The 24,808-nt window shown below is 40.2% G+C and overlaps 1 protein-coding gene across 5 annotated transcripts in view; it reads left to right on the top strand.

Moving 5' to 3' along the window:
• The window catches only part of APC (APC regulator of WNT signaling pathway), a 65,065-nt gene extending 41,358 nt beyond the window's left edge, over positions 1 to 23,707 (top strand). For 4 of the 5 annotated variants that reach the window (XM_083702174.1, XM_083702175.1, XM_083702176.1 and 1 more), the window contains 8 exons: positions 4,167 to 4,265; positions 6,479 to 6,857; positions 7,868 to 7,963; positions 8,948 to 9,087; positions 10,200 to 10,277; positions 11,017 to 11,133; positions 11,615 to 11,829; positions 13,070 to 23,707. In XM_083702174.1, coding sequence (XP_083558300.1) covers positions 4,167 to 4,265; positions 6,479 to 6,857; positions 7,868 to 7,963; positions 8,948 to 9,087; positions 10,200 to 10,277; positions 11,017 to 11,133; positions 11,615 to 11,829; positions 13,070 to 19,643 — 7,698 coding nt within the window. In that variant the 3' untranslated portion in view covers positions 19,644 to 23,707. Of the gene's footprint in view, positions 1 to 4,166; positions 4,266 to 6,478; positions 7,644 to 7,697; positions 7,964 to 8,947; positions 9,088 to 10,199; positions 10,278 to 11,016; positions 11,134 to 11,614; positions 11,830 to 13,069 lie in introns of all 5 variants that reach the window. The other variant, XM_083702178.1, reaches the window with a different exon arrangement.
• Positions 23,708 to 24,808: the final 1,101 nt, after the last annotated feature.

The following is a 24,808-nucleotide window of genomic DNA, read 5'->3' as shown; positions in this document are numbered from 1 at the left end:
CCCCCTAGCTTTATGGATATGAGTCATTCAATCCATCTTGCTATGAGACATCTGGGGGATTACCTCCTTTTTATGCAAGGCCAGGGGGAAAAGGCTTAATGGATTGGGCACCAGTATTTCATTTCTGGAGCTATGGTCAACCTACCTTGTGGCAGAGAATATTATTACTAGAAGGCAAAAAATAATTTAAAAAATAAAATACCCTGGTCAAGCCCAGACATTTTTTTGATAGTCAAATGAATATTATACTTGATGATTTGGCTACCATAGTATTTTTCAGAAGGCGACACTTCTTTCTGCATGACTGCACTGTTCTGCATGCGCTCTGCTGCATTTAGGGAGAGCAAATGAAATTCGCTGAAATGTGGATGCTCCTAAGTTAGCTAAAGGATAGGAGTGAACTTCATTTTTACAAGAAAAATCCATTTGGCGATGTGTTTCAATAGAGAGAATATTAAAATAAGAATAAAAAACTGCACCGCGTGAGTTGAGAATAGAGTTGAAGACAGTAGGATGGGAATGTAGCAGAACTAGTTGCGTTGATGAGAAAAAAATAAGAGTATATTCAAGCAGGATCAGAAAGGGTTGTGGCAGAGGTAGAGTGAGTGTCCAATAAGAGATGAGGATTGGTACATTCCAAGGACTCCTTTTTGCTACTATTTTAATAGGTTTGGGGTATATTTAACACTGGTTCTGTCTTCAGTAAGATTAGTTGAAAAATACAGTTCAGCATTATTTGGGTCTTTTGTCAAATTCAGGGCTTTCTAACAATTTCTGGAAGAACAAATTGATTGGTCATCTTCACAATTGCCAATGTTTAAGCTCTATAGCTTATCCAAAGCAGGTTTGATTATTATAAGGAATTTAGTACTAGGTTCCATGGACACATCATTGGAGCTGCAGTGCTTTCACTTTGTGTGCTTTTCCAGCTATTTCTGTGGCAGAGGACAGCTTAGTGTAAAGACTCTCTTCTCTTGCTCTCTCATAATCACTGCCTTATTCATCATCATTTTTTCCCTTATTTACACAACCAGTTTTACTGTATCTTTTTCATATTTTTTCTGTCCTTCCTTGAATTGTTACATTTAAAAAAAAAAATTGGTTAATATATTGCCTGTAGCAGGGTTGATCAACCTGTGTCCCTCTAGATACTGAAAAAGGACAGCTCCCATAATCTTTGGACCATTGGCTAACATGACTGGGACTGATGGGAATTGTAGTTCAACAACTGCTGTTAGCCTAGAAGACCCACCTATATTTGAAGTAATGGTGAGGTATTTGTATGGGAAGGTTTTTCATGTGCCCCTTGGAGCACCTGTATGTGTAGAGCGCCATCCTTGGGCCACATAAATATAAACACTTCCATTAAATAATCTTTTAAATATATATGCAGTCTGTGAGGGCCTTGACTAGCAAGTGTCATTTACAAACCAAAATATTAGACAAGAACCTTACTATTTCAGTGAAGTCTTTGGATTTAAATTCTACCCGTCACAATTTTAAAAAAAAATTGAGTAAATATGCTACTGCTTTGCCATTCCCCTGGAATAAGCAGTACTTATGCAGAAAACATTTTTAAAAAAATGATTCTGAGCAAGGAGGCTGCCAGGAAGGAGGATGAGAGGAGCAAATTGCCTTTGGACCAAGCACAGAATTAAAAAGTCCACTGATTAAAGTCTGTCCCACTTTCAGCTCTATACTGTTGGACCAAACAGCAAAGTGGCAAACTGCACTATCTGTTGCCCTATTGCTACTTCAGCTCTGAACTTTCTTTCATTCCTGGAAAATACTCGCTAATGCAGGCAGCTGCCAAGCTTTTTGTCTTGCAACCGTTGAGGCAAAGAGAACACAATAAACACAGGTTTCCTAATATTGGGCTTGGTTACCTTGGCTGGAGAAATGCATGGTGCACCCCCAATCCTTTGGGAAGTGGTGGGGGAGGTGTAAAGCCCAGATATGAGTGTGCTATAAAAATTATGCCCACTACCCTTTTATATTACTTCTGCCATCATTGTACTGGCAACTCCCCGTTTGCATGGGGGTTGTGTTCTGAAACACCATGTGCCTTGGCAGGGCACATGTAAGCCCATTCCACCGCTCCTTCTGGGGCCAAAAACTGTGTGTGTGCTGAACGCATGCAAGCAGGGAGTTATTTGTATTCAAGTTGGATGTGGAGTGGATCTTTAGGGGCTGCATGTGCTTCCTTTCCACCATTTCTGGATTTCTTTTAATTTTGAAACAGCAGTAGGAATGTAGAGGAAGGTAAACATGGCCTGACTTGCTTATGTGTTGAGAGTAAGATCTGGATCTGGGTGGAGAACCTCTGTCCTGGGGGCCTAATCAGACCTGTCAGGTCAACCCTAACCCTGCCAGGCAGTTGCAGCCAGGCCACACCCACCAGCCCTATACCTAATGACAGGTTCAAGGCAGGTAAACAACCTTCCTCTCCTGAAAGGGGTCTTCAGCTGCTGCTGCTCAGCTAATTGGCAGGGGGCTGCACAATGGGGTCTTGCCAAGTGATTTGCAATGGGCTCCTTAAGAGCCTGCATCTAGCTGATTGTCTGGTCTTATGGTGCACTTTAAAAGGCATTTTACATTTCCCTGTGTGGTTTCACTTTGTTGTGACATCAGGTGATTGACAAGTGGGTAGTCCTAGGGTGGGCGGGCAAATAATGATCAGGTCTGCAAGCCGAAACCTTGCATAAAACGGTTTTAGAGTGCCCTAGTAAGAGCCCCCATTCCACTTGTCTCCCCAAAAGAAGAATATTAGAGGATCCCAGTGTGATTAATAACTGCTGCATCTCATAGGTGGAAGGCAAGAAACACCTTCATTCTGATAATAATGATAATAGTAATAATAATAATTTTATTATTTATACCCCACCCATCTGGCTGGGGTATAAATAAAAACATAATGAAATTCTGCTTGGAAGCCAAAAGCTTCCACCCTTGCGTCCTGTCCTCCTAATAGCCAAATGTTTGGTATTCACAATGATCTTTTGGGTGCTTGTACATGGAAAGGTTAATGGGATTTCTTACCCAAGTGGCTTTTCCTGGAGTGAAGTAATGATTAAATGGCAAGAGGATATTATCACCTTTGCCACATGATCTATCCTAAGAAAACTGGGATGCAAGTTATTAATCATTTAATTGATGTGCTCAGTATTGAGTCCCCCAGATTAAATTAAGTTGATTCCTATTCGAAATTAGTAGAAATAGGATGTATATACTATATACAAATGTAAGTTTCTCACATTTATGGAGAAATGCTCTCCCTACTACAGAAACTTTGAAAAGGGCACCTTCATTGAGTTTTGCAATAATTTAAACTTAGTTGATCATCTAAAAGCCAAATAGTAAATAAACTAAACATCAAAAATTCCTTCCAGTATCTGACGTGTATCTGAAGAAGTGTGCATGCACACGAAAGCTCATACCAAGAACTAACTTAGTTGGTCTTTAAGGTGCTACTGGAAGGAATTTTTTTTTGTTTTGACTATGGCAGACCAACACGGCTACCTATCTGTAACTTAAACTAAACATCCTTTAACTGGACAGCAACCCAGCAAATGCTATGATGTCACAGTCACACTTAACTGATCACCCCTAAATGAAATTTGGGTAGTCACTTCAGTGCCTAAAGGGAGAGGAGAAAGAGAGAGAAAATGCAATTGGTATGACTAAGCGCATCCCTGACATTGAGAGGGGTTGGTAGTGCAAGTGAAGGAGAAAAGAGCAGTAATGCTGAAATTGTGCTTGAAAATGCCACCTGGGAGCTGAATACCGCTGTGAGAGAGAATTGTGTTGGTTGGCCCAGGGACTATGGTTAAGGGAATGAAATATTTCTCACAAAAAAATGTTACTTTGTGAGTGCAGCACTTCCTATTCTCGTACCCTCCAGTGTAAACGGTATGGTTACATTGTTAACAATAATTTAAAAGATTCTATTTTTGTCATTGCTGGCAAAATGGCTAACCGCTTGTTGCTTTTGTGACTCAGGTCATGATGCAGCTTTCCCTCCTCTGGCACAATTAGATTTTTACAGAGTTGACATGTCAGTTTAACCCTATCTTCTAAATCGTGTTGCCTTCTAAAATGCTGAAATTTTAAAATGATTTTGTGTTATGCTAATGCTTTCATCGCCAAATTGTTGATTAAACTCTTAGGGTTCAGCTGCTCGTATGGACCATGAGACATCAAGTGTTATGAGTTCTAGCAGCAGTTACTCTGTTCCTCGAAGACTGACAAATCACCTAGGTACTAAGGTAACCAAAGTTTGTCACAGGCTATTAATGCCACATTTTACACTTAAAATATGTTACTTTTGAGAAAGGGTAGTAATATTGATAGTCCCATTGAAGGAAAAAAGGGGTTAGATAAAATAATTATAAAGTGTTGTGGTGTTACGGAAATTTGATTTGAAACCAAGCTGAATTTAAGTTTGTTGGTGCCTCTGGTAACCTCTCTCTTACATCATAGATGTTGGCTCATATTATGGATGTATTGTTTTATTGGTACTGTTGCTGCAAGTTTACCTTTGACTTGAACAATAAACTTACATTGACTGATTGATTGATGTTCCCTTTCAAACCTGTCTGGCAACCTCCAATTAGCTGATCTTTTTCTGTCCAACTGGGCAGTCATTTTGCAGGGAAAGTCTCATGCTGCTTTTGAAATATTATTGTGGCCCTTGAGATGGTTTCAGCTGCCCAGTATATACTGACGCATTGAGTGTGTCAGATGACCTTGTCATGTACAAAATCTAACAAGTCTGTCAATCTTTAGTAATTGCTTCAGCATTACAGAATGGGAGAATCAAAGCAGCTACCACAATGCTATTACTAGTACAGTGGTGCCTCGCAAGACGAAATTAATTCGTTCCGCAAGTTTTTTCGTCTTGCGAGTTTTTCGTCTTGCGAAGCACGGTTTCCCATAGGAATGCATTAAAAATCAATTAATGCGTTCCTATGGAAACCGCCTTCAGACCAGGTCCGGGACAGTCTGTCCCCCGACCTCTTCTGAAGGCTGAGGGGGGGGACAAGGGCTTTTCTTCCCACCCCCAGCATTTTAAAAAACCCCGGGACAGCATTTTAAAATGCTGGCGGGCGGCAGCGAAGGCTTCGCTGCCGCCCGCCAGCATTTAAAAATCGCCCCGGGACAGCAGAGGACTTCTCCGCTGTCCCGGGGCGATTTAAAAGCCCCCAGGAAGGCTGGCGGGGGGGACAAAGACTTTTGCCCCCCGCCCGCCTTCAGAAGAGGTCCTGGACCTCTTCTGAAGGCGGGCGGGGGGGCAAAAGTCTTTGCTCCCCTCCACCTGCCTTCAAAAGCCGTCCGCTCTCCCGAGAAGGCAGGCACGGGGGAGCAAAGACTTTTGCCCCCCGCCCGCCTTCAGAAGAGGTCCAGGACCTCTTCTGAAGGCGGGCGGGGGGCAAAGGTCTTTGCTCCCCCGTGCCTGCCTTCCCGGGAGAGCGGAAAGTCTTTGCTCCCCCCCTTCAAAAGCAGTCCGGGACAGAGGAGAAACACGCTGCGTTTCTCCACTCTCCCGGGAAGGCAGGCAGGGGGGAGCAAAGACTTTTGCCCCCCGCCAGCCTTCAGAAGAGGTCCTGGACCTCTTCTGAATGCGGGCGGGGGGCGAAAGTCTTTGCTCCCCCCCCCCGCCTTCAAAAGCCGTCCAGGACAGCGGAGAAACACGCTGCTTTTCTCCGCTCTCCCGGGAAGGCAGGCAGGGGGGAGCAAGGACTTTTGCCCCCCGCCAGCCTTCAGAAGAGGTCCTGGACCTCTTCTGAATGCGGGCGGGGGGCGAAAGTCTTTGCTCCCCCCGCCTGCCTTCAAAAGCCGTCCAGGATAGCGGGAAGCGCTTCCCTGCTATCCCGGACTGCTTTTAAAATGCTGGCGGTGGGGAGCAAAGCCTTTCGGCCCCCGCCGGCCTTCCTGGACCTCTTCTGAAGGCCGGAGGGGGGGGGGAAGGCTTTGCTCCCCACCGCCAGCATTTAAAAGAGGTCCCCGGAGATTTCCCTATGGGCTTTCTTCTTGCGAAGCAAGCCCATAGGGAAATTCGTCCTGCGAAGTGCCTCAAAAAACGGAAAACCCTTTCGTCTTGCGGGTTTTTCGTCTTGCGAGGCATTCGTCTTGCGGGGCACCACTGTATTTCATGATGTGGCAATAGATTGCTGCTACATTAACAATATGAGGAGGGTGTCATTAAGCTTTTCTGAAAATGCATAATTGTTTATGAGTGCCCTGTCTTGTTTACAGACAAGAGTAACACATAGTGAATCCTCCACTAATTTTGGTGATACAGTTTGTACTACTATGTCAGCATTATTTTATCTGCCTAAGAATAGTGCAATACAGAATCTGTAACGTTGAGAGTTGTTAACTTAGGCCCAAAGGCTTAATTCATCATCAGTTCATCAAAAATGCCATGGCTTATACTTTAAAAATTGGTAACATTTTTAAAAAATTGCTTGCTTTGCAGGTTGAAATGGTGTATTCATTGCTGTCCATGTTGGGTACTCATGATAAAGATGACATGTCACGAACTTTGCTAGCCATGTCTAGCTCCCAGGACAGCTGCATAGCTATGCGCCAGTCTGGATGTCTTCCGCTCCTCATTCAACTTCTGCATGGCAACGATAAAGACTCAGTGTTGTTGGGAAACTCCCGGGGTAGTAAGGAAGCCCGTGCCAGAGCCAGCGCAGCACTGCATAATATCATTCACTCGCAGCCTGACGATAAGCGAGGCAGGCGAGAAATCAGAGTCCTTCATCTTCTAGAACAAATCCGAGCTTACTGTGAAACGTGTTGGGAATGGCAGGAAGCACATGACCAAGGCATGGACCAAGACAAAAATCCAAGTATGTCACTGTGTTTAAAGCTTTTACTTGAAAACCAGCATGAAGTGTTTTTTCATGTTACGGCTTCGAATCTGAGTTCTTTGTAGAACAAGCAATTTCAAGCAAGCTGTGTGAGAGATGAGACCTCTGGTTATGATGGGCAAATCTGCCCACTATAGCCCATGTCGCTTTTGCTTAGTTTTCCTATAATTCCACTCTGTTGCTACTTTAATCTTGCAAGGGAAGAAACTTTGCAGCAACATAACTGGCGAAGAAGGAAGACTGTAAGAACTGTAGTTGGCCTGGGGTGGAGGAAGGCAGGAGGGGTAGGCAAATTCCCCTATGATAACATGCCCCCATAATGCATTAGGGCTCCTAGGTCCAAGAGCAGAGACCCAGATTGGCTCCAAGCCCTTCCCTGTGACACATACTGAAGACTCCTCTCTTTACCTTGGCTCCTCTGCTGAATTTATAGTGCTCTGCTCCAATTTTCCATCTGTTCTATATGCTTTAAAATTATTCTGATTTTCATCTGTTTTATGTTTTTATATGTTGTTATGTAGCCCGTTGTTATGTAACGTTATGTAGTCTCACTGTGAAGGGCAGGTAATCTTATAAACAAATAATTAAAAAAAAGAGGCCCGAGTTCTTGTGTGGCGTTCCATGTATATAAGGAGGGGAAACCTTTTTGGCTCTGCAGGCCAGATCCTGGTCAGGTTTTCCCTCATGAGCCAAATGTAGTAGGTGGATGAGGACACCCATTTGTCAGTCACCTTGTATGCTTTATTGTTGCTTTGAAGTCAATCTGTCAATCACCTCGTATGCTTTGTTGTTGCTTTGAAGTCCAGAACGACTACACAGTTATGCAGAATGTAGAAACTGTTTATTTCATAATTGTGTAGGGTTCCCCCCCATAATTAGGTTGCCTTTCAGGTGTCTAATAAACAGCCTCTCTAAACCTCTGTAAGCTTTGCTTTGTTAAATAACTAATTGATGAAGTAAATAGTAATTATTTTCCTTGTTCTGACAAGTGCCGGCTCCAGTTGACCATCAGATCTGTCCTGCAGTGTGTGTTCTTATGAAGCTTTCATTTGATGAAGAGCACCGTCATGCGATGAATGAACTTGGTAAGAGTGGAGCCAAAAGTATCAAGAGTATATGCTCAAGATCACATTACCTCTAACACATGACATTACGGATTAGTTAGAACTTTAACAACCTGATGGTTTCCACAATCAGGAAGATAAAATGTTAGATTTTCTTCACCCTTTCAGTACATGAATGCTTATTGATTCAAAATTGTTATCTAGGCTCTGGAGAATGCTGTAGCTCCTTCTATTTAGATAATTTATTGAGCTAGGTATCTTTATCCCCAACCCATTTGTTCCATAGCTACATAGCATATATGCAGGAAGAAACAACAGTGGTGCTGACAAGAGTGGTTGTTAGCAGCATACATGTTGCTTTTCTTCGAGTTGTGTTCACTTGCGACATTTGCATATAAGACATAGGGGGGAAATTCATCTTTGAAAGCTTAAAGAGTGTTTGTTATCCAAAAACCGCAATGTCTACAGATAGCAGGTTTTTTCTGATTTGGGGCAAATTGGTTTGCTTTCTTTGGATTCTTAATACTTCCGTGAAATGCTCCCAGTTCTTTAAAAACAATTCTTAGTTGCTATAGTATGGATCCCTTGTAACCATCCCCTTGCTTTGTCTTTGGCCTTGGAAAATAAATGCCAATAATTATTTAGAATAAATTATTCAGAATATTTAGTATAAAATTACAGTGGTACCTCAGTTTACAAACTTAATCCATTCTGGAAGTCCGCTCTTAAAGTGAAACTGTTCTTAAAGTAAGGCACGCTTTCCCTAATGAGGCCTCCCGCCGCCGGTGTCCTTCCACCATTCAGCTCATTCAGCTTCTGTTCTTAGACCGAGGTAGAGTTCGCAAACCGGGACACTACTTCTGGTTTTGCAGAGTTCATAAACCGAATAGTTTGTAAACAGGGCTGTTCTTAAACCGAGGTACCACTGTACTTAGAATAAATTATTTAGAATAAATTGTTTAGAAAAATAATTCTTTCTAACAAAAATTTCAACTATGTTTATAGGAGGATTGCAGGCCATTGCAGAATTGCTTCAAGTAGACTGTGAAATGTATGGGCTTACTAATGACCACTATAGTGTCACATTAAGACGATATGCTGGAATGGCTCTGACAAACTTAACTTTTGGAGATGTAGCAAATAAGGTAAGTTAATTTTTCTTTTGCTATTTAATAGTTTTAATATTAAGACTTTCAGCTTTTCAGCAGTTCTGTATATAATGGGCTGCTGCCATTAACTTCAGATGGCCGTGATACAGCTGAGCATGGAACAGAAAAATGTAGTTCTGCTTATTTCTTGATATTCCTCAGCAGACATTGACACAGCCACAATGACACAATTATGCTCTGTATTATTATCCTATGCCCTATGACTATTGTTAATTAATATTTTAATATTCTCCTTTGCTGCTTTTTTTAAGGGTATTTTGTATAGGTCATGAAATAGTTGACTATATTTTTACATCTGCACTTTATTGTAATTCTTGAACCTGCCACTATTTGGAAATTTTAATCCATCTTATGATCTGATAAGCCAATTAAGTCTTTACCTGGAGAAGGTAGATTTGGCCATGGTCATTCATGCCCTAGTCCACTCTAGGTTGAACTACAGTAATTTGTTTTATGTGAGACTGCCATTGAAGATTGTTCATCCAGAACAATCCATCCAGAATGGGGCTATTGGGGTTTTGGAAGGGTCAGAGATGATCAAAGCATATTGCTCTGATTTTGTACCAATTACAGTGGCTCACTATTTGTTTCCAGGCTAAATTCAAAGTGCTGCCCTTGATGTTTTAAAGCCCTAAACTGGCTGGGCCCTCCACTTTCCATATGAAAGAGAATTCCATCCCACTACAAAGGGTCTACTCTATTTGTGTGCCTTTGCCATCTCAACTGTTGTGAGGAAAGAGTTTTCTCAGTTGTGATGCCCAGATAATGGAACAGCTTGCCTAAATAAGTGTACATTGAAGACCGTTTCAGTCCAGCATGTGCTCAACCAACTCTGCTTCTTTTATGAATGTTTTAAATCACTGTTATTTATTATTTTGTTCTTTTGCTGTGGATTTATATATTTACTGTTTTAGCTTTATGAGCTTTAGCTTTATGAGTAGCTGTGAGTGCACTTAGAGCAGAAAAGTTGGATAATAATTTTTATGTTGTTTTATGTCCTTTAATTCTGCTTGTAAAGAAAGTAACTTGTCACCTGTCAACATACTGCATAATACTTTGTTTAATTATCTCCCTCTCTCTTTAATCAGGCTACGTTGTGTTCTATGAAAGGTTGCATGAGAGCCCTTGTTGCCCAGTTAAAATCTGAAAGTGAAGATTTGCAGCAGGTAAATCTTACTTGTAGAACTTTTATCCTACTGTGTATTGCATAGTTTTTAAATTTTTTCATTAAAGAAACTTGATTGGGGCATCTTGATAGAACTGTACAACTTCTAATGTTAAGTGGAATTAGGCAAAGCCCAAGTATTCTATGTGTTCCTTAATGTAATACAAGCTGAACCACATAGTCTGAAAGTTCTTAATTTACATGTATTTTATTTGTATGCAGCTTTTCCACCAAAAACAATGCTCAGAGTGGCTTAACAACAATGAAACAGGGATGCATTTCAAACAAATGCTACAAAAGCAGTTACATAATAACATAGCAAAACAATACCAGGTATAATAACAAGATTACTTGAAAGAAAAAAATAACAAGACCACAGCATCTCATAGCAAAAGTAACAAGGGAGCTTCACAGCTTCACCAATCTTCCCATGATGTGCTCACAGGGTGGGGTAGCTAGAAACACCCCTCCAATTTGTAATTTCACCACAGGTACATAGAACTTGGAAAGAGTCGTTCCAAAATATTCATCAGAATATTTGAAATCATATGTAGAGTAGAATTTGAAATTAAACTTTGGGCTACTGAATTGAATTAAATTTTAAAATGAAACCCAGTAAATTAAATAGCTTATTATCATGCAAATCATGCACCCTAAACTGTTTCAGCAAATATTAAAGGGTAGAAAACAATAAAGTTAATAAAGCAGATTGAGCTTTTTTCTTTTTCTATTTTGTGCAGGTCATTGCAAGTGTGTTGAGAAATTTGTCTTGGCGAGCAGATGTGAACAGTAAGAAGACACTTCGTGAAGTTGGAAGTGTGAAAGCACTGATGGAGTGTGCTTTGGAAGTTAAAAAGGTTACCGCAAAACCACATTTTTCACTATTTTAAGTATATGAAATTATTTTTTTGGTTTCCTTATTCATAGAAGAAAAGTGTAATTATTCCTTCCAACAGCAAACTAAAATACCCACTAAAATTGAATGGTTTTTGTTAGTAATATTGGATACAACCCTCTGTTTAGGCAGAAGTAATTCCCACTGAGTTCAGTGAGGCTAACTCACTAATAATTAACACTGGAGTGCCATTCTCTTATATGCAGCAGACAATGAAGTTGTTACCACTAGCAAAATAAACACTAACTAACTGGTCTCACTAATGGAACTGCAACAGGGCTCCCCCTCCCCCCAATTGTGCCCCCTTATATTGTGCTCATGTTTAGAATAGTGTTGGATTCCTCTCTTGATTATTATTTTTTTACCAGTGTCAAAACATTAATTTGTTTGGTTTAAGGTTGCATATCAGCCCTCTTAATTCAGTGTGCTTGCTCTCTCTGCAGGAATCTACCCTAAAAAGCGTACTGAGTGCTTTATGGAATCTGTCAGCCCACTGCACTGAGAATAAAGCTGATATATGTGCTGTGGATGGTGCTCTTGCCTTTTTAGTTGGCACACTGACTTACCGGAGTCAAACAAATACTTTAGCTATCATTGAAAGTGGAGGGGGAATACTGCGTAATGTCTCCAGCTTGATTGCTACAAATGAGGACCACAGGTAAGTGTGCCATCTAGTTACCTAAGCAGTAAGCCATGCATTTCATGCAGCAGATGACATTTACTGGAAGGAGGCAGAGATTATGAGCAAAGTTATACTTGGTGTTGTTGTATGCTGCTACATAAATTATTGCTGCAGTGTTGTTGTTAGAAGCTCACTGCTCAGATGGCTGCAGCTTAATAATTTTCTCTGGAACATAAGTAAGCATTTTATTTGGTAAGAGATTCCTGCGCTGCTTGTGATAAAAAATGGTCCCAGTTTTACAAGTATAAGATAATATAAAGGCAGTACATGATAAGCCCTGTTTTGAATAATGTGATTTGTACAGCACAAATCAACTTTATTTTAGTTTGTTAGTGTGGGATAAGCCTATTTAAAAGTAGGGATGTTCTTAGCTGAAACCTTGGCTGGAATCCAAAGGGATGCATTCTGCAGTCACATATGAATGCACACATCTTTCACTGCAGGTGGAACACTCTCAGAAAAGCTATCCCCATTGGTAATAGACCATTCAGAGTGACATCCCATGCAAGTGTAAGGGTCTGTTCCCAGAAAGCAAGCTCTGTGTGTGCATTTGGAAAAGCTTTATATTTTATTGAGTCTCCCCCAGTTTGGAGGTTTGCTGAATTCTTTGGTGGCCTTGTCCCCTGTTCCAACAGGGCACATGGTTTTGGAAAGTGGTTTGGGGGCAGCAACGTTTAGGGGCTCTGGGATATTTTGGAGAGGGAAGGGAGTACATACTATGGAAAATGGGAAGCTTCTAGAATCTTCCTTTAATTTTTTTTTAAAAAAAATTAATTCTCAGCAGTGCCATTGGATTGAGCACTGGTAGGAGAGGAACTTCCTGCTGCCATCCTGGCAACTTTTAAGCTGTTTTTAAAAACTAAAATAAAAAATGGGGTGGGACAGGGGGGGGGAAACCCCAGGAAGCCATCTCTGTCACTGACAGAACCTTCCTTCCCCCCTGAAACATTACCCAAAGCAGAATAAAAGTTTCTGTTCCAAGTTTGCCATTTGAGCCCAGGTGACAAATTGGGAGCAACAGTGTCAGTATTATCCTACAAACAGTTTCTGTACACAAATATTCGTTATTAGATCCTGGTCTAAAATTGAATTTATGCTAATGCCTATTTATAGGATTTTGGGCAACATTATTAGCAGGAAATAAACAGAGACACTTTTTTGTCTTTCATCTTGTTAAAGTGATTCCCTCCCTCCCCCCCCTTTTTTTTAATTCCAGGCAAATTCTAAGAGAGAACAGCTGTTTGCAAACCTTGCTGCATCACTTGAAGTCTCATAGTTTGACAATAGTCAGTAATGCATGTGGAACCTTGTGGAACCTCTCTGCACGGAATTCAAAGGACCAGGAAGCACTGTGGGACATGGGAGCTGTTAGCATGCTCAAAAATCTCATACATTCAAAGCACAAGATGATAGCCATGGGCAGTGCTGCAGCTCTAAGGAACCTAATGGCAAACAGGCCTGCGAAATATAAAGATGCTAACATCATGTCTCCGGGTTCAAGCTTACCATCTCTTCATGTTAGAAAGCAAAAAGCACTGGAAGCAGAGTTAGATGCTCAACATTTATCTGAGACCTTTGACAATATTGATAACTTAAGTCCCAAAACATCTCATCGTAATAAGCAAAGACACAAACAGAATCTGTACAGTGAATATGTTCTAGATGCTAATCGACATGAAGATGGAGTTTGCAGGTCTGAGAATTTTAATAGTGGCAATGTAACCGTACTTCCACCATATTTAAACACTACTGTACTGCCTGGCTCTTCTTCCTCAAGCAGAGGAAATACAGAGAGTTCTCGGTCTGACAAGGACAGGAGCTTGGATAGAGAGCGTGCAATGGGATTAAGCAGCTATCATTCAGCAACAGAAAATTCTGGGAGCTCCTCTAAACGAATGGGAATGCAGATCTCTACTGCTGCAGCCCAGATTTCCAAAGTGATGGAAGAAGTAAATATGCATATTCCACAAGAAGAGAGAAGCAATGGATCTGTAACTGAAATGCACTGTTTGCCAGAAGATAGGAATGCTTTAAGAAGAACAGCCGCTGCCCATTCCCACACAAATACCTACAACTTTCCTAAATCTGAGAACAGGACATGTCCTGTGCCTTATGCAAAAGTGGAATATAAGAGAGCTTCTAATGATAGCTTAAATAGTGTCAGTAGCAGTGATGGGTATGGTAAAAGAGGACAGATGAAGCCTATTGAATCTTACTCTGAAGATGAAGAGAGTAAATTTTGCAGTTATGGACAGTACCCTGCTGATTTAGCCCATAAAATACACAGTGCTAACCATATGGATGACAACGATGGAGAGCTAGATACTCCAATAAACTATAGCCTAAAATATTCTGATGAGCAATTAAATTCTGGAAGGCAAAGCCCATCACAAAATGAAAGGTGGGCAAGACCTAAGCACATAATTGAAGAGGAAATAAAGCAGAATGAACAAAGACAGTCCAGAAGCCAAAGTGGAGCATACCCTGTATACACTGAGAGTAGTGATAATAAACACATGAATTATCAGTCAGCTTTTGGACAGACAGAGTGTGTATCTCCTTTCAGATCAAGGGAATCTAATAGTTCAGAACAGAACAGAGTTACCTGCAGTCATGGAATAAATCCAAAAGGGAACCAGTCCATATGTCCAGTTGATGATTATGAGGATGATAAGCCAACTAACTATAGTGAACGCTACTCTGAGGAGGAACAGCATGAGGAAGAAGATCATCCAACTAATTATAGCATAAAATACAATGAAGAAGAGCACCATGTAGATCAGCCTATTGATTACAGTCTCAAGTATTCAACAGACGTTCCTCCTTCCTCACAGAAGCCATCTTTTTCTTTTTCAAAGAGCCCTTCAGTACAGAGTACTAAAACGGATCATATTTCATCAAGTAGTGGGAATACATCAACCTCGGCTGGCTCAAAGAGACACAACCAGCTTCACCCAAATTCTGCTCAAAGTAGAGCCGGTCACACCCAGAAGTCTGCGACCTGCAAAGCACCCTCCATCAACCAGGAAACAATACAGACCTATTGTGTAGAAGATACACCGATCTGTTTCTCAAGATGTAGCTCTCTGTCATCTTTGTCATCAGCTGAAGATGAAACAGGACGTGAACAATCCACACGGGCAGGAGACACGGACAACTCTTTGAAGATAGCGGGGATGAAAGAAAATAGTAGGAGTTTGTCTGCAGCAGGTACTGTAAATGAAACCTCTTCAGCCTCACAACACATTAGAACAAAATCAAATAGACTTCAGGCTTCTAGTCTATCCCCTTCTGATTCAGCAAGACACAAAGCTGTAGAATTTTCCTCGGGTGCCAAATCTCCTTCAAAAAGTGGTGCGCAAACTCCTAAGAGCCCACCAGAACATTATGTGCAGGAGACTCCACTTATGTTTAGTAGGTGTACTTCTGTCAGTTCCCTGGATAGTTTTGAGAGCCGTTCGATTGCTAGCTCTGTTCAGAGCGAGCCTTGTAGTGGGATGGTGAGTGGTATTATAAGCCCAAGTGACCTTCCAGACAGTCCTGGGCAAACAATGCCACCAAGCAGAAGTAAAACCCCACCCCCTCCACAAGCAACCCAAGTAAAGAGAGAAACAGTTAAAACAAAAATACCCACCACTGAAAAGAGAGAGTCTGGGCCAAGGCAAACAGCTGTAAATACAGCTGTTCAAAGAGTACAGGTATTGCAAGATGCAGACACTTTGTTACATTTTGCTACAGAAAGTACACCAGATGGATTTTCTTGCTCATCAAGCCTAAGTGCATTGAGTCTTGATGAACCGTTTATACAGAAAGATGTAGAGTTGAGAATAATGCCTCCTGTGCATGAAAACGACCATGGGAATGAATCGGAACTTGAGCAGCCAAATGACACAAAGGATAATCAAGAGAAGAAGACAGAGAAGCCCACAGAGACTGAAAAGGATATCCTGGATGATTCAGATGAAGATGATATTGAAATATTGGAGGAATGTATTATTTCTGCTATGCCAACAAAATCTTCACGTAAAACCAAAAAGCCTTCACAGATAACTGCTTCAAAAATACCTCCACCTGTAGCCAGGAAGCCAAGCCAGTTGCCTGTGTATAAACTTCTCCCTTCTCAAAGCAGATTGCATTCTCAAAAACATGTTAGTTTTACACCTGGAGATGATATGCCACGCGTGTATTGTGTTGAGGGAACACCAATAAATTTCTCAACGGCTACATCGCTGAGTGATCTCACAATAGAATCACCACCCAATGAATTGGCTAATGCAGAGACAGGTGGTACATTGATGGAACCTGCAGAATTTGAAAAGAGAGATACCATTCCCACAGAAGGTAGAAATACTGATGATGCTCAGAGAGGGAAAAAGTTAACTGGGACTACTATTGCATTGGATGATGACAAAGCAGAAGAAGGTGATGATATTCTTGCAGAATGCATTAATTCCGCTATGCCAAAAGGGAAAAGTCACAAACCTTTCAGAGTGAAAAAGATAATGGATCAAATCCAGCAAGCATCTACATCCTCATCAGTAGGTGCCAAAAATCAGCTAGAAGCTGAGAAAAAGAAACCAACTTCACCAGTAAAACCCATACCCCAAAGTAATGAGTATAGAGCACGCTTACGAAAAACCACAGAGCCAAAAAGTAATTTTAGTAGTGAAAGAACCTATACAGACAACAAAGAGACAAAGAAACAAAACCTTAAAAATAGCTCAAGGGACTTCAATGAAAAACTTCCAAATAATGAAGAGCGTGGAAGAGGAAGCTTTGCATTTGATTCCCCCCATCATTACACTCCAATTGAAGGAACTCCTTTTTGTTTTTCGCGTAATGACTCTTTGAGTTCTCTAGACTTTGACGACGATGTGGATCTTTCAAGGGAAAAGGCAGAACTGAGAAAGGGGAAAGAAAGGGAAATTAAACCTAGTACCAATGCAGAACATCAGTCTGCAAGCCAGCAATCAAGCAGTAGAATGCAAGCTTGCCAAAAACACACTCCAGCCGGAAGAAAGCAACCCAAAACTCTGGTGCAGAAGCAAACCCCATTCCCTCAGTCATCCAAAGATATTTCAGAAAGGGCTGCAGCTTCCGATGAGAAAACACAAAATTTTGCAATAGAAAATACTCCTGTTTGCTTCTCTCGCAATTCATCTCTGAGTTCTCTCAGTGATATCGATCAAGAAAACAACAATAACAAAGAAAGTGAACCCAGAGAACAAATGGAACCATCTGATGCACAGATAGAACCAAGTAGACCACAAGTTTCTGGCTACGCTCCTAAATCATTTCATGTTGAAGATACTCCTGTGTGTTTTTCAAGAAACAGTTCCCTCAGTTCCCTTAGTATTGACTCAGAGGATGATCTTCTACAGGAGTGTATTAGTTCTGCCATGCCTAAAAAGAAAAAGCCTTCTAGAACAAAATCAGACAGTGAAAAAAATAGCTCTAGAAATATGGGAGGGATTTTGGCAGAAGACCTGACACTAGATTTGAAGGATATACAAAGGCCTGATTCAGAACATGGTTTCTCACCAGATTCAGAAAATTTTGACTGGAAGGCTATTCAAGAAGGTGCAAATTCTATTGTTAGCAGCTTACATCAAGCTGCTGCAGCAGCTTCACTGTCTAGACAAGCCTCATCAGACTCTGATTCAATCCTTTCATTAAAATCTGGAATTTCCTTAGGATCACCCTTTCATCTTACACCCGACCAAGAAGAAAAACCTTTTACTAGTAATAAGGGTCCAAGAATTATTAAACCAGGGGAGAAGAGTACACTGGAAACAAAGAAAGTAGAATCTGAAAATAAAGGTATCAAAGGAGGAAAGAAAGTGTATAAAAGCATGATCACAGGTAAAGCTCGTTCTAATTCAGAACTTACAAGTCATTTGAAACAGCCTTTGCAAACCAATATGCCCTCAATCTCCCGAGGTAGGACAATGATTCATATTCCTGGAGTTCGAAATAGCTCCTCAAGTACAAGTCCAGTTTCTAAAAAAGGGCCTCAACTAAAGAGTGCAACCTCCAAAAGTCCTAATGATAACCAGACTTCTACTAGTTCTCCCAGAGTAGTCAAACCATCTGTAAAACCTGAGCCAAGTCCTATATCCAGGCAGCCATCTCAACAGGGTGGATCAAGTAAAGGACCTTCTAGATCAGGATCTAGAGATTCCACACCTTCTAGACCACAACAGCAACCCTTAACCAGACCTCTGCAGTCTCCTGGCCGAAATTCAATTTCACCCGGCAGAAATGGCATAAGTCCCCCTAATAAACTCTCCCAGCTGCCACGAACATCTTCTCCGAGTACGACTTCCACTAAGTCTTCTAGTTCAGGAAGAATGGTATACACCTCTCCAGGCAGACAGATGAGCCAGCAAACGGTGGGAAAACAAACTGGGTTGCCCAAAAGTACCAGTGGTATTCCCAGAAGTGAATCTGCCTCAAAAGGATTAAACCAAATTTCTGGTATCAGCGGATCAAACAAGAAGTCTGATGTATCTAGAATGTCATCGGCAAAATCCAGTGGGAGTGAATCTGATAGATCTGAGAGACCTGTTTTGGTCCGCCAGTCAACTTTTATTAAAGAAACTCCAAGTCCCACTCTAAGAAGGAAATTGGAAGAGTCTGCCTCGTTTGAATCTTTGTCACCTTCCAGACCAGACTCTCCTACACAGTCCCAAACACAGACTCCAGTTTTAAGCCCATCCCTTCCTGATATGTCTTTATCTACTCATTCCGCCATCCAAGCTGGTGGTTGGCGAAAGTTACCTCCTAGCCTGAGTCCTTCTTTGGAATACAGTGATGGGAGACCAACAAAACGGCATGACATAACTCGGTCTCACTCAGAGAGTCCTTCCAGGCTGCCAATTAACAGATCGGGGACTTGGAAGCGCGAACATAGTAAACATTCCTCATCACTTCCTCGTGTGAGCACCTGGCGTAGGACTGGAAGTTCTTCCTCAATTCTTTCAGCTTCTTCAGAATCCAGTGAGAAGGCAAAGAGTGAGGATGAGAAGCAACATGTAAGTTCTTTTTCTGGACTCAAGCAATCTAAAGAGAGTCAAGCGCCAACAAAAGGTACTTGGCGGAAGATTAAAGAGAACGAAATTCCTCAGATAATGACAAGTCCTCAGAATTCCTCACCAGGTGCTACCAATGGTTCCGATTCAAAAACTCTCATTTACCAGATGGCACCTGCTGTCTCAAAGACAGAAGATGTTTGGGTGAGGATTGAGGACTGCCCTATTAATAATCCTAGATCTGGAAAATCTCCCACAGGGAACACCCCCCCTGTTATTGACAGTGTTTCGGAGAAAGGGAATGTGAATAGCAAAGATCTTAACGGAAAACAAAATGCAGGGAATGGGAATGTCCCTGTTCGTACTGTGGGTTTAGAAAACCGCCTGAATTCATTTATTCAAGTAGATAGTCCAGACAAGAAAGGAACGGAAACGAAACCTTTGCTAAGCAACCCTGCCCTTGCCCCAGAGACTAGTGAAAACACTGTTAATGAACGCACGCCATTCAGTTCCAGCAGCTCGAGCAAACACAGTTCGCCCAGTGGTGCTGTTGCGGCAAGAGTGACTCCTTTCAACTACAATCCAAGCCCCAGAAAAAGCAGTGTGGATAATAGTTCCAGTTCCACTCGGCCATCACAGATACCAACGCCAGTGAATAACAGCACAAAAAAACGAGATTCAAAGACTGAAGGTACAGATTCAAGTGGTGCCCAAAGTCCTAAGCGTCATTCTGGATCCTACCTGGTAACTTCTGTTTAACAAAGAATTTTCATGTGTTAATGCTATATGTGAAACTTTTTAATAAAACTATACAAAGTTGGGGTTTTTTCTTTTGTAAATAGCTTTGATTCTTGTAGAGGGTCCTTGTTCTGGAAGCCATATTTGATATTCTTTGTCTTCACTAATAATATTTGAGGGAGTCCCAATTTATTATTTAGCAATAAAATTGCTAAAGCGATTATATTTGTACAGTATGTTTTACATATATTTAATTAACATCCCATACCTTTAATTCTTTAAGTGGGGTGGGGGTGGGGGTATTCAGGAAAGATGAACAGAGATTAAAAGAGAGAAATCTATTGCTATATCACTCATTTCTAGATTTGCAAAATGACTAAACTACATCAGGGAGAAATTGGTATTTATGCAAAAAAAAAAGTATTTGTGAAGCCACTTAACCTTATAATTAATCATGTGGCTGTGAAATTCACAGTAATATGGTTTCTGCTGAACAAGCCTGTTTTTTCTGCATGGATAGAACTGATGGTTCATTTTCTGAAATGATGATAAACATTTCTGTGGTCGCATAATGTGCATAGATAGTTATGGTGTAATGATTTACCTTTTGGTTTTGTGCTCCAAAAAAAGAAGAAGAAAAAGGAAAATCTGTGTATGTGTAACACTTGAACAAAATTATTTTACCAGAACTAGATTTTAACTGACAGTAGGTAGGACTTTTGCTATGCTGTAACTTGTTGTATATTCTGGTATTTGAGGTGAGATGGCTGCTCTTTTATTAATGAGACATGGGTGAAGTCTCAACAGAACTAAATGAACATTTCAGAATAAATTATTGCTATATGTACATTTTGTTGTGTGTTACTTTTGCAGTACATAAGAAATTGATGTTTTAGTATTTTTGAGGAATATCCGTATTATGTATTAATGCACTTACTCAAGGCTTGTTGGGGATAATCTATATTACATTGAAGTCAGTAGAAATATTCACATCAATTTTAATGGATCTGGATTGCACCTATTGCCTGTTACAGACACCGGTACTCTTCCAGTTTATAGTTACTGTTAATAGACTCATGTATATCTACGGCATTCAAATCAAGCATTGGGGTTTTCAGTTGAGATTTTAATTGGTTCCAGGTACAGAAAGAGGCTTAAAGTAGTACTTCCACATATATATATACATATACATACACACACAGCTTAGAGTGCTATTTGGTGTACAAATAAGAGTTTTTCAGCTTTGAAAAAAAATGGGGGAAGGGGGTTAAGATTGGAAGCTTATTTCAAGTTTGTGGCATTTAAATAATAAAAAAGAAATTGGGTAATACTTTGGGACTAATATACTAAATGCAAGTGTCTTATTAGAAAATAAGATTTGTACATTAAACCACACTTAACTTTGGTTTAACTCTAACTTTGTATTCACATATGCTTTGTCTTAAGAGACCTTCATTAGACTGTTTACAACAGAAGTACTCTGCTAAACTTAAGTGCCTCTATTCAAAAATAGCAGAATGCGTGTGCACGTGATTACAGTAGTAAGCAAGTCAGTTTTGTGTCTCAGGCTGGTTTTCATTATTAAAATCGTACATGTAATTGTTTAATAGAAGGGTTCATAATCTGCTGACAAATGTCCTCAGATATGCCATCTTAACCGTTGACATTGGGGCGGGGGTTCTTATCGTACGACACACTAGAGAAAGTGATCTTGTATCAGTTATAGTTTTCCAAAATCTGTTAAACTCTATATTAAGCTAAAATGATATTAACAAATAACATGCATTTTCAATCAATTAAGCGGTCCGGTTGAAACATCAGACTTAAATCATGATTTACATTAAGAGGGCACAATGCAGCAAGCCTAGGGCCTACTCACTCTCCCCTATCCTCTGGCATGGGTGCAAGGAGGAAATATGAAGCTTACACTTTTGCTTTTGATTAGCCACAGCTTAAGTGCAATATCCTAAACTGGTAAATCTTAACTATGGTTAGTGAAAACAAGCCAGCTTTGTAAACTGTGTTTTGAAGTTGGCTTGTTTCCTCTACCCATCGTTAAGACTATTTATATCATTAAGACTATTTACACATTAACTGGGTTTGGCTATCTAAATCAGAAATGACAATTTCTGCATTCCTCATAGCAGAATGCAAGGCCAAGGCTTTCTGTAGTTCATCCTTGTAACTGTAAACCATGGTTTAATATTAGATGCAAACACCTAATTTGACTCCCCCCCCCCTTTAAAAAATGGCACATAGATTAGCTGATTAATCCAAAAAGGCTTTTAAAAAGCCGGTTTACAAGAGAGTAAAAATAAGTAAGCTTACAAGTGGAATATCTCTTAATAAAAATTATTGTGTAAGAAAATACACAGCACCCTATTCCTGATTCTCTGTCAAGACTATATGGGTGGGATTCACCTGACAAACCTCATCAACGGAAGCCCCACACAAGGGCTTACATCAGGCATGGCCAAACTTGGCCCTCCAGCTGTTTTGGGACTACAATTTCCATTATCCTTGACCACTGGTCCTGTTAGCTAGGGATGATGGGAGTTGTAGTCCCAAAACAACTGAAGGGCCAAGTTTGGCCATGCCTGGCTTACACAATGGGGCTTCCTCCCCCCCCCCCGACCCACATGCCCCCCAGTTGGCTTGGGTGTGTGTCTCACAAGAACCCCCAGAACAACATGCACGTGGAAGGGAGCGGGAATTGATCTGTCTGATAAACTGATTCACTTGTGCAGGCGAACGTTCGTCTTAGTGTGACATTGAATTCCACTCTATGTGTATTTATTACTTATACTTTTTGCCTTTTTAAATGGGCATATATAGTGGGCATACCATATTGGTAGACTATCTTATGTGGATTGATCCCTGCCTATCTTACAGTTTTTATGATACATTTATGTATCTGTTTCGGTGTAACTTATGTACCACTTCCAATATGGATTAATCAGTAGGATCAGAATTTGTTCATATATATGATTCCCTTCCATTTCCCTTCCCACAGCTGTTAAAATGGGGAGCACAGCTAGGGGAAAGCCCACCAAAGGGGTTGCATGTATCCTCTGTTGTTGACTACCAGGCTTGAATGGCTACTTGACGTCACTGATGCTCTTAAATTTGTACTTGCTAATTACTGCTATTTTTACTTCTAATGAATTTAATCACTAGTTTATAGGTCTGATGCACCACACAGTATGGCAAAGCCAAATCAAGAAACTCAAAGCATCTTCTTTTCAATTCCATTTGACTCTCCTAAAGCTTTTCTGCTTCCACCCTGAGCTCTGGAACTGAAATTCTCCATTCCTTTGATTAGCTGTGAGTCACTGTACAAGCCAAGAGCTTTCTTTTCTGTAATTAAATTCTGACTTCAACTGAAATAAAATGAAATTAACTAATAATTTGATAAGATTAATTTCGTCTTTTTTTAAGCCCAGGAAAACCAGAAAGGTGTAAAGTGTCATGTTCAACTTTTTCTTTTTTACAATAAGTGTACCTTTAGTTTCAATGTATGCGGCATACAGACATATTTATTTTAAGGCTGTGACCATATCTGTATTTTAAGCCTATTATTGCCCATACCTTTCCTTTTAAGATTATTCATTGAACTGTGATTAACTTGAGTCTTCAATGAAATAATTTATTGTTGCAAGTTATGTACTTTATACTTTTTCAGAAACCTGTAAACTATGCTTTACTATTCATAATGTAATGTCAGTATTCTGATACATTTTCATTTCTCTGACAAACCCACCGTGACTTAAGATCTCTGAGGTAGTTGTTTTCAAAGTAGTATCTCTGACTCTTGACATGTCTGAGAAGTTAACTTGAATTTCTATGTATATTTTTAATGTATGAAAATGAAAAAATTAAAATTTGAAATTTTGTGTTTAACAGAAATTAATTCATAACTGTATAGTTGAATGACTTCAAGGTTAGAGTTCTCAGTTTTTCGGTGTTGCTCATGGGTCATGTACATAAAAAGCTTCCAAAGTGAGCATGTTCAGTCCAAAAACCTTTATGTATGTGTTACATGTAAATATACAGCAAACTGCCATTAATAAAATCCAAGATATTTAGGTGTGTCTTTAATAAGTCACCTTAATTCCTTCTTAAGCCAGGTATCATTGTATAGACAAACAATTGCAAATTCAAGATTGGCTATAATTTGCTCTGCTTCTGCTTTGTGTTAGGTGTCGGCAAGAATGGATATTTGAACAGAATTAGACTATGTAAAATGGAATCTGAGGATGATAAATAAATTCTATTTGATAGGGCAAGATAGTTAACAAACCCTGTGGAGATCTTTGCTTAACATGTCAACTTTCAGAGCTCGTCTCAATCTTCAGGGCAATATGAATTTTACAGTGTCTGTATTAACTGTCAAGCAAGCACACTTTTCAAGAATACATACCACATTTTCACAGCTTAGAGTTAATAAATGTGTATGGACAATACATTTGTCACTTGTCTGTCGCCCTCTTTAAAATGTTCTTCTCTGGACCAAAAGGTAGTGAGTGACAGCTTTTAAGTAGAGAATCCCGTGGTGTTATATAGATATATATACACACACACACACAACAATCTTTTTGATGTAGCCTCTTTAAGCTTCTTGATGGTGACCTTTATGATGTATCCTCAATCTTGAGCCAAGAAGGGGTTAAAGGCCCTGGACACAAGCCGCCTCCTGAAAAAGGGCTAAAATACTAACATGGCCAAATGCTTTTTCTTTTTTTAAAAAAACAAACCAATAAATAAATAAACATCTGTGTGAGTGTATGATTTTGTAATTAATTTGTTTCTGGACTTTATTTTTAGAGCACTTTTCACATTTTCCTTTCAGTTTCTCTTCTCCAAACTGTGAATCAATAGCTGCATGTTTAGTTGAGCATGCTTACACATCACAGCTCCTTGTCAATATGCCTTTACTACCATTTGTTCATTACAGTGAAATATGGAATTAGACCTAGAATTAGATCCATTAAAGATATGAAGATGCCAACAGAAATGGAACAGCGTATTGCCCTAAAACACTGTTAGTGGGACGCCATATTGCATTTACCTTTTTTCTGATTCAAGTATTTTTTCCCATTCATGCTAATGGGAGATATGTGCATGCTTAGCATTATAATCTTTGTACCAGGGTTAAACTTGGAGCTCACAATTTGTGATCAGATAAT

Source organism: Podarcis gaigeae (genome assembly GCF_964106915.1).
Source record: "Podarcis gaigeae genome assembly, chromosome: 11".
NCBI lineage: Eukaryota > Metazoa > Chordata > Lepidosauria > Squamata > Lacertidae > Podarcis > Podarcis gaigeae.
This window is presented reverse-complemented; position numbering and strand designations above follow the sequence as displayed.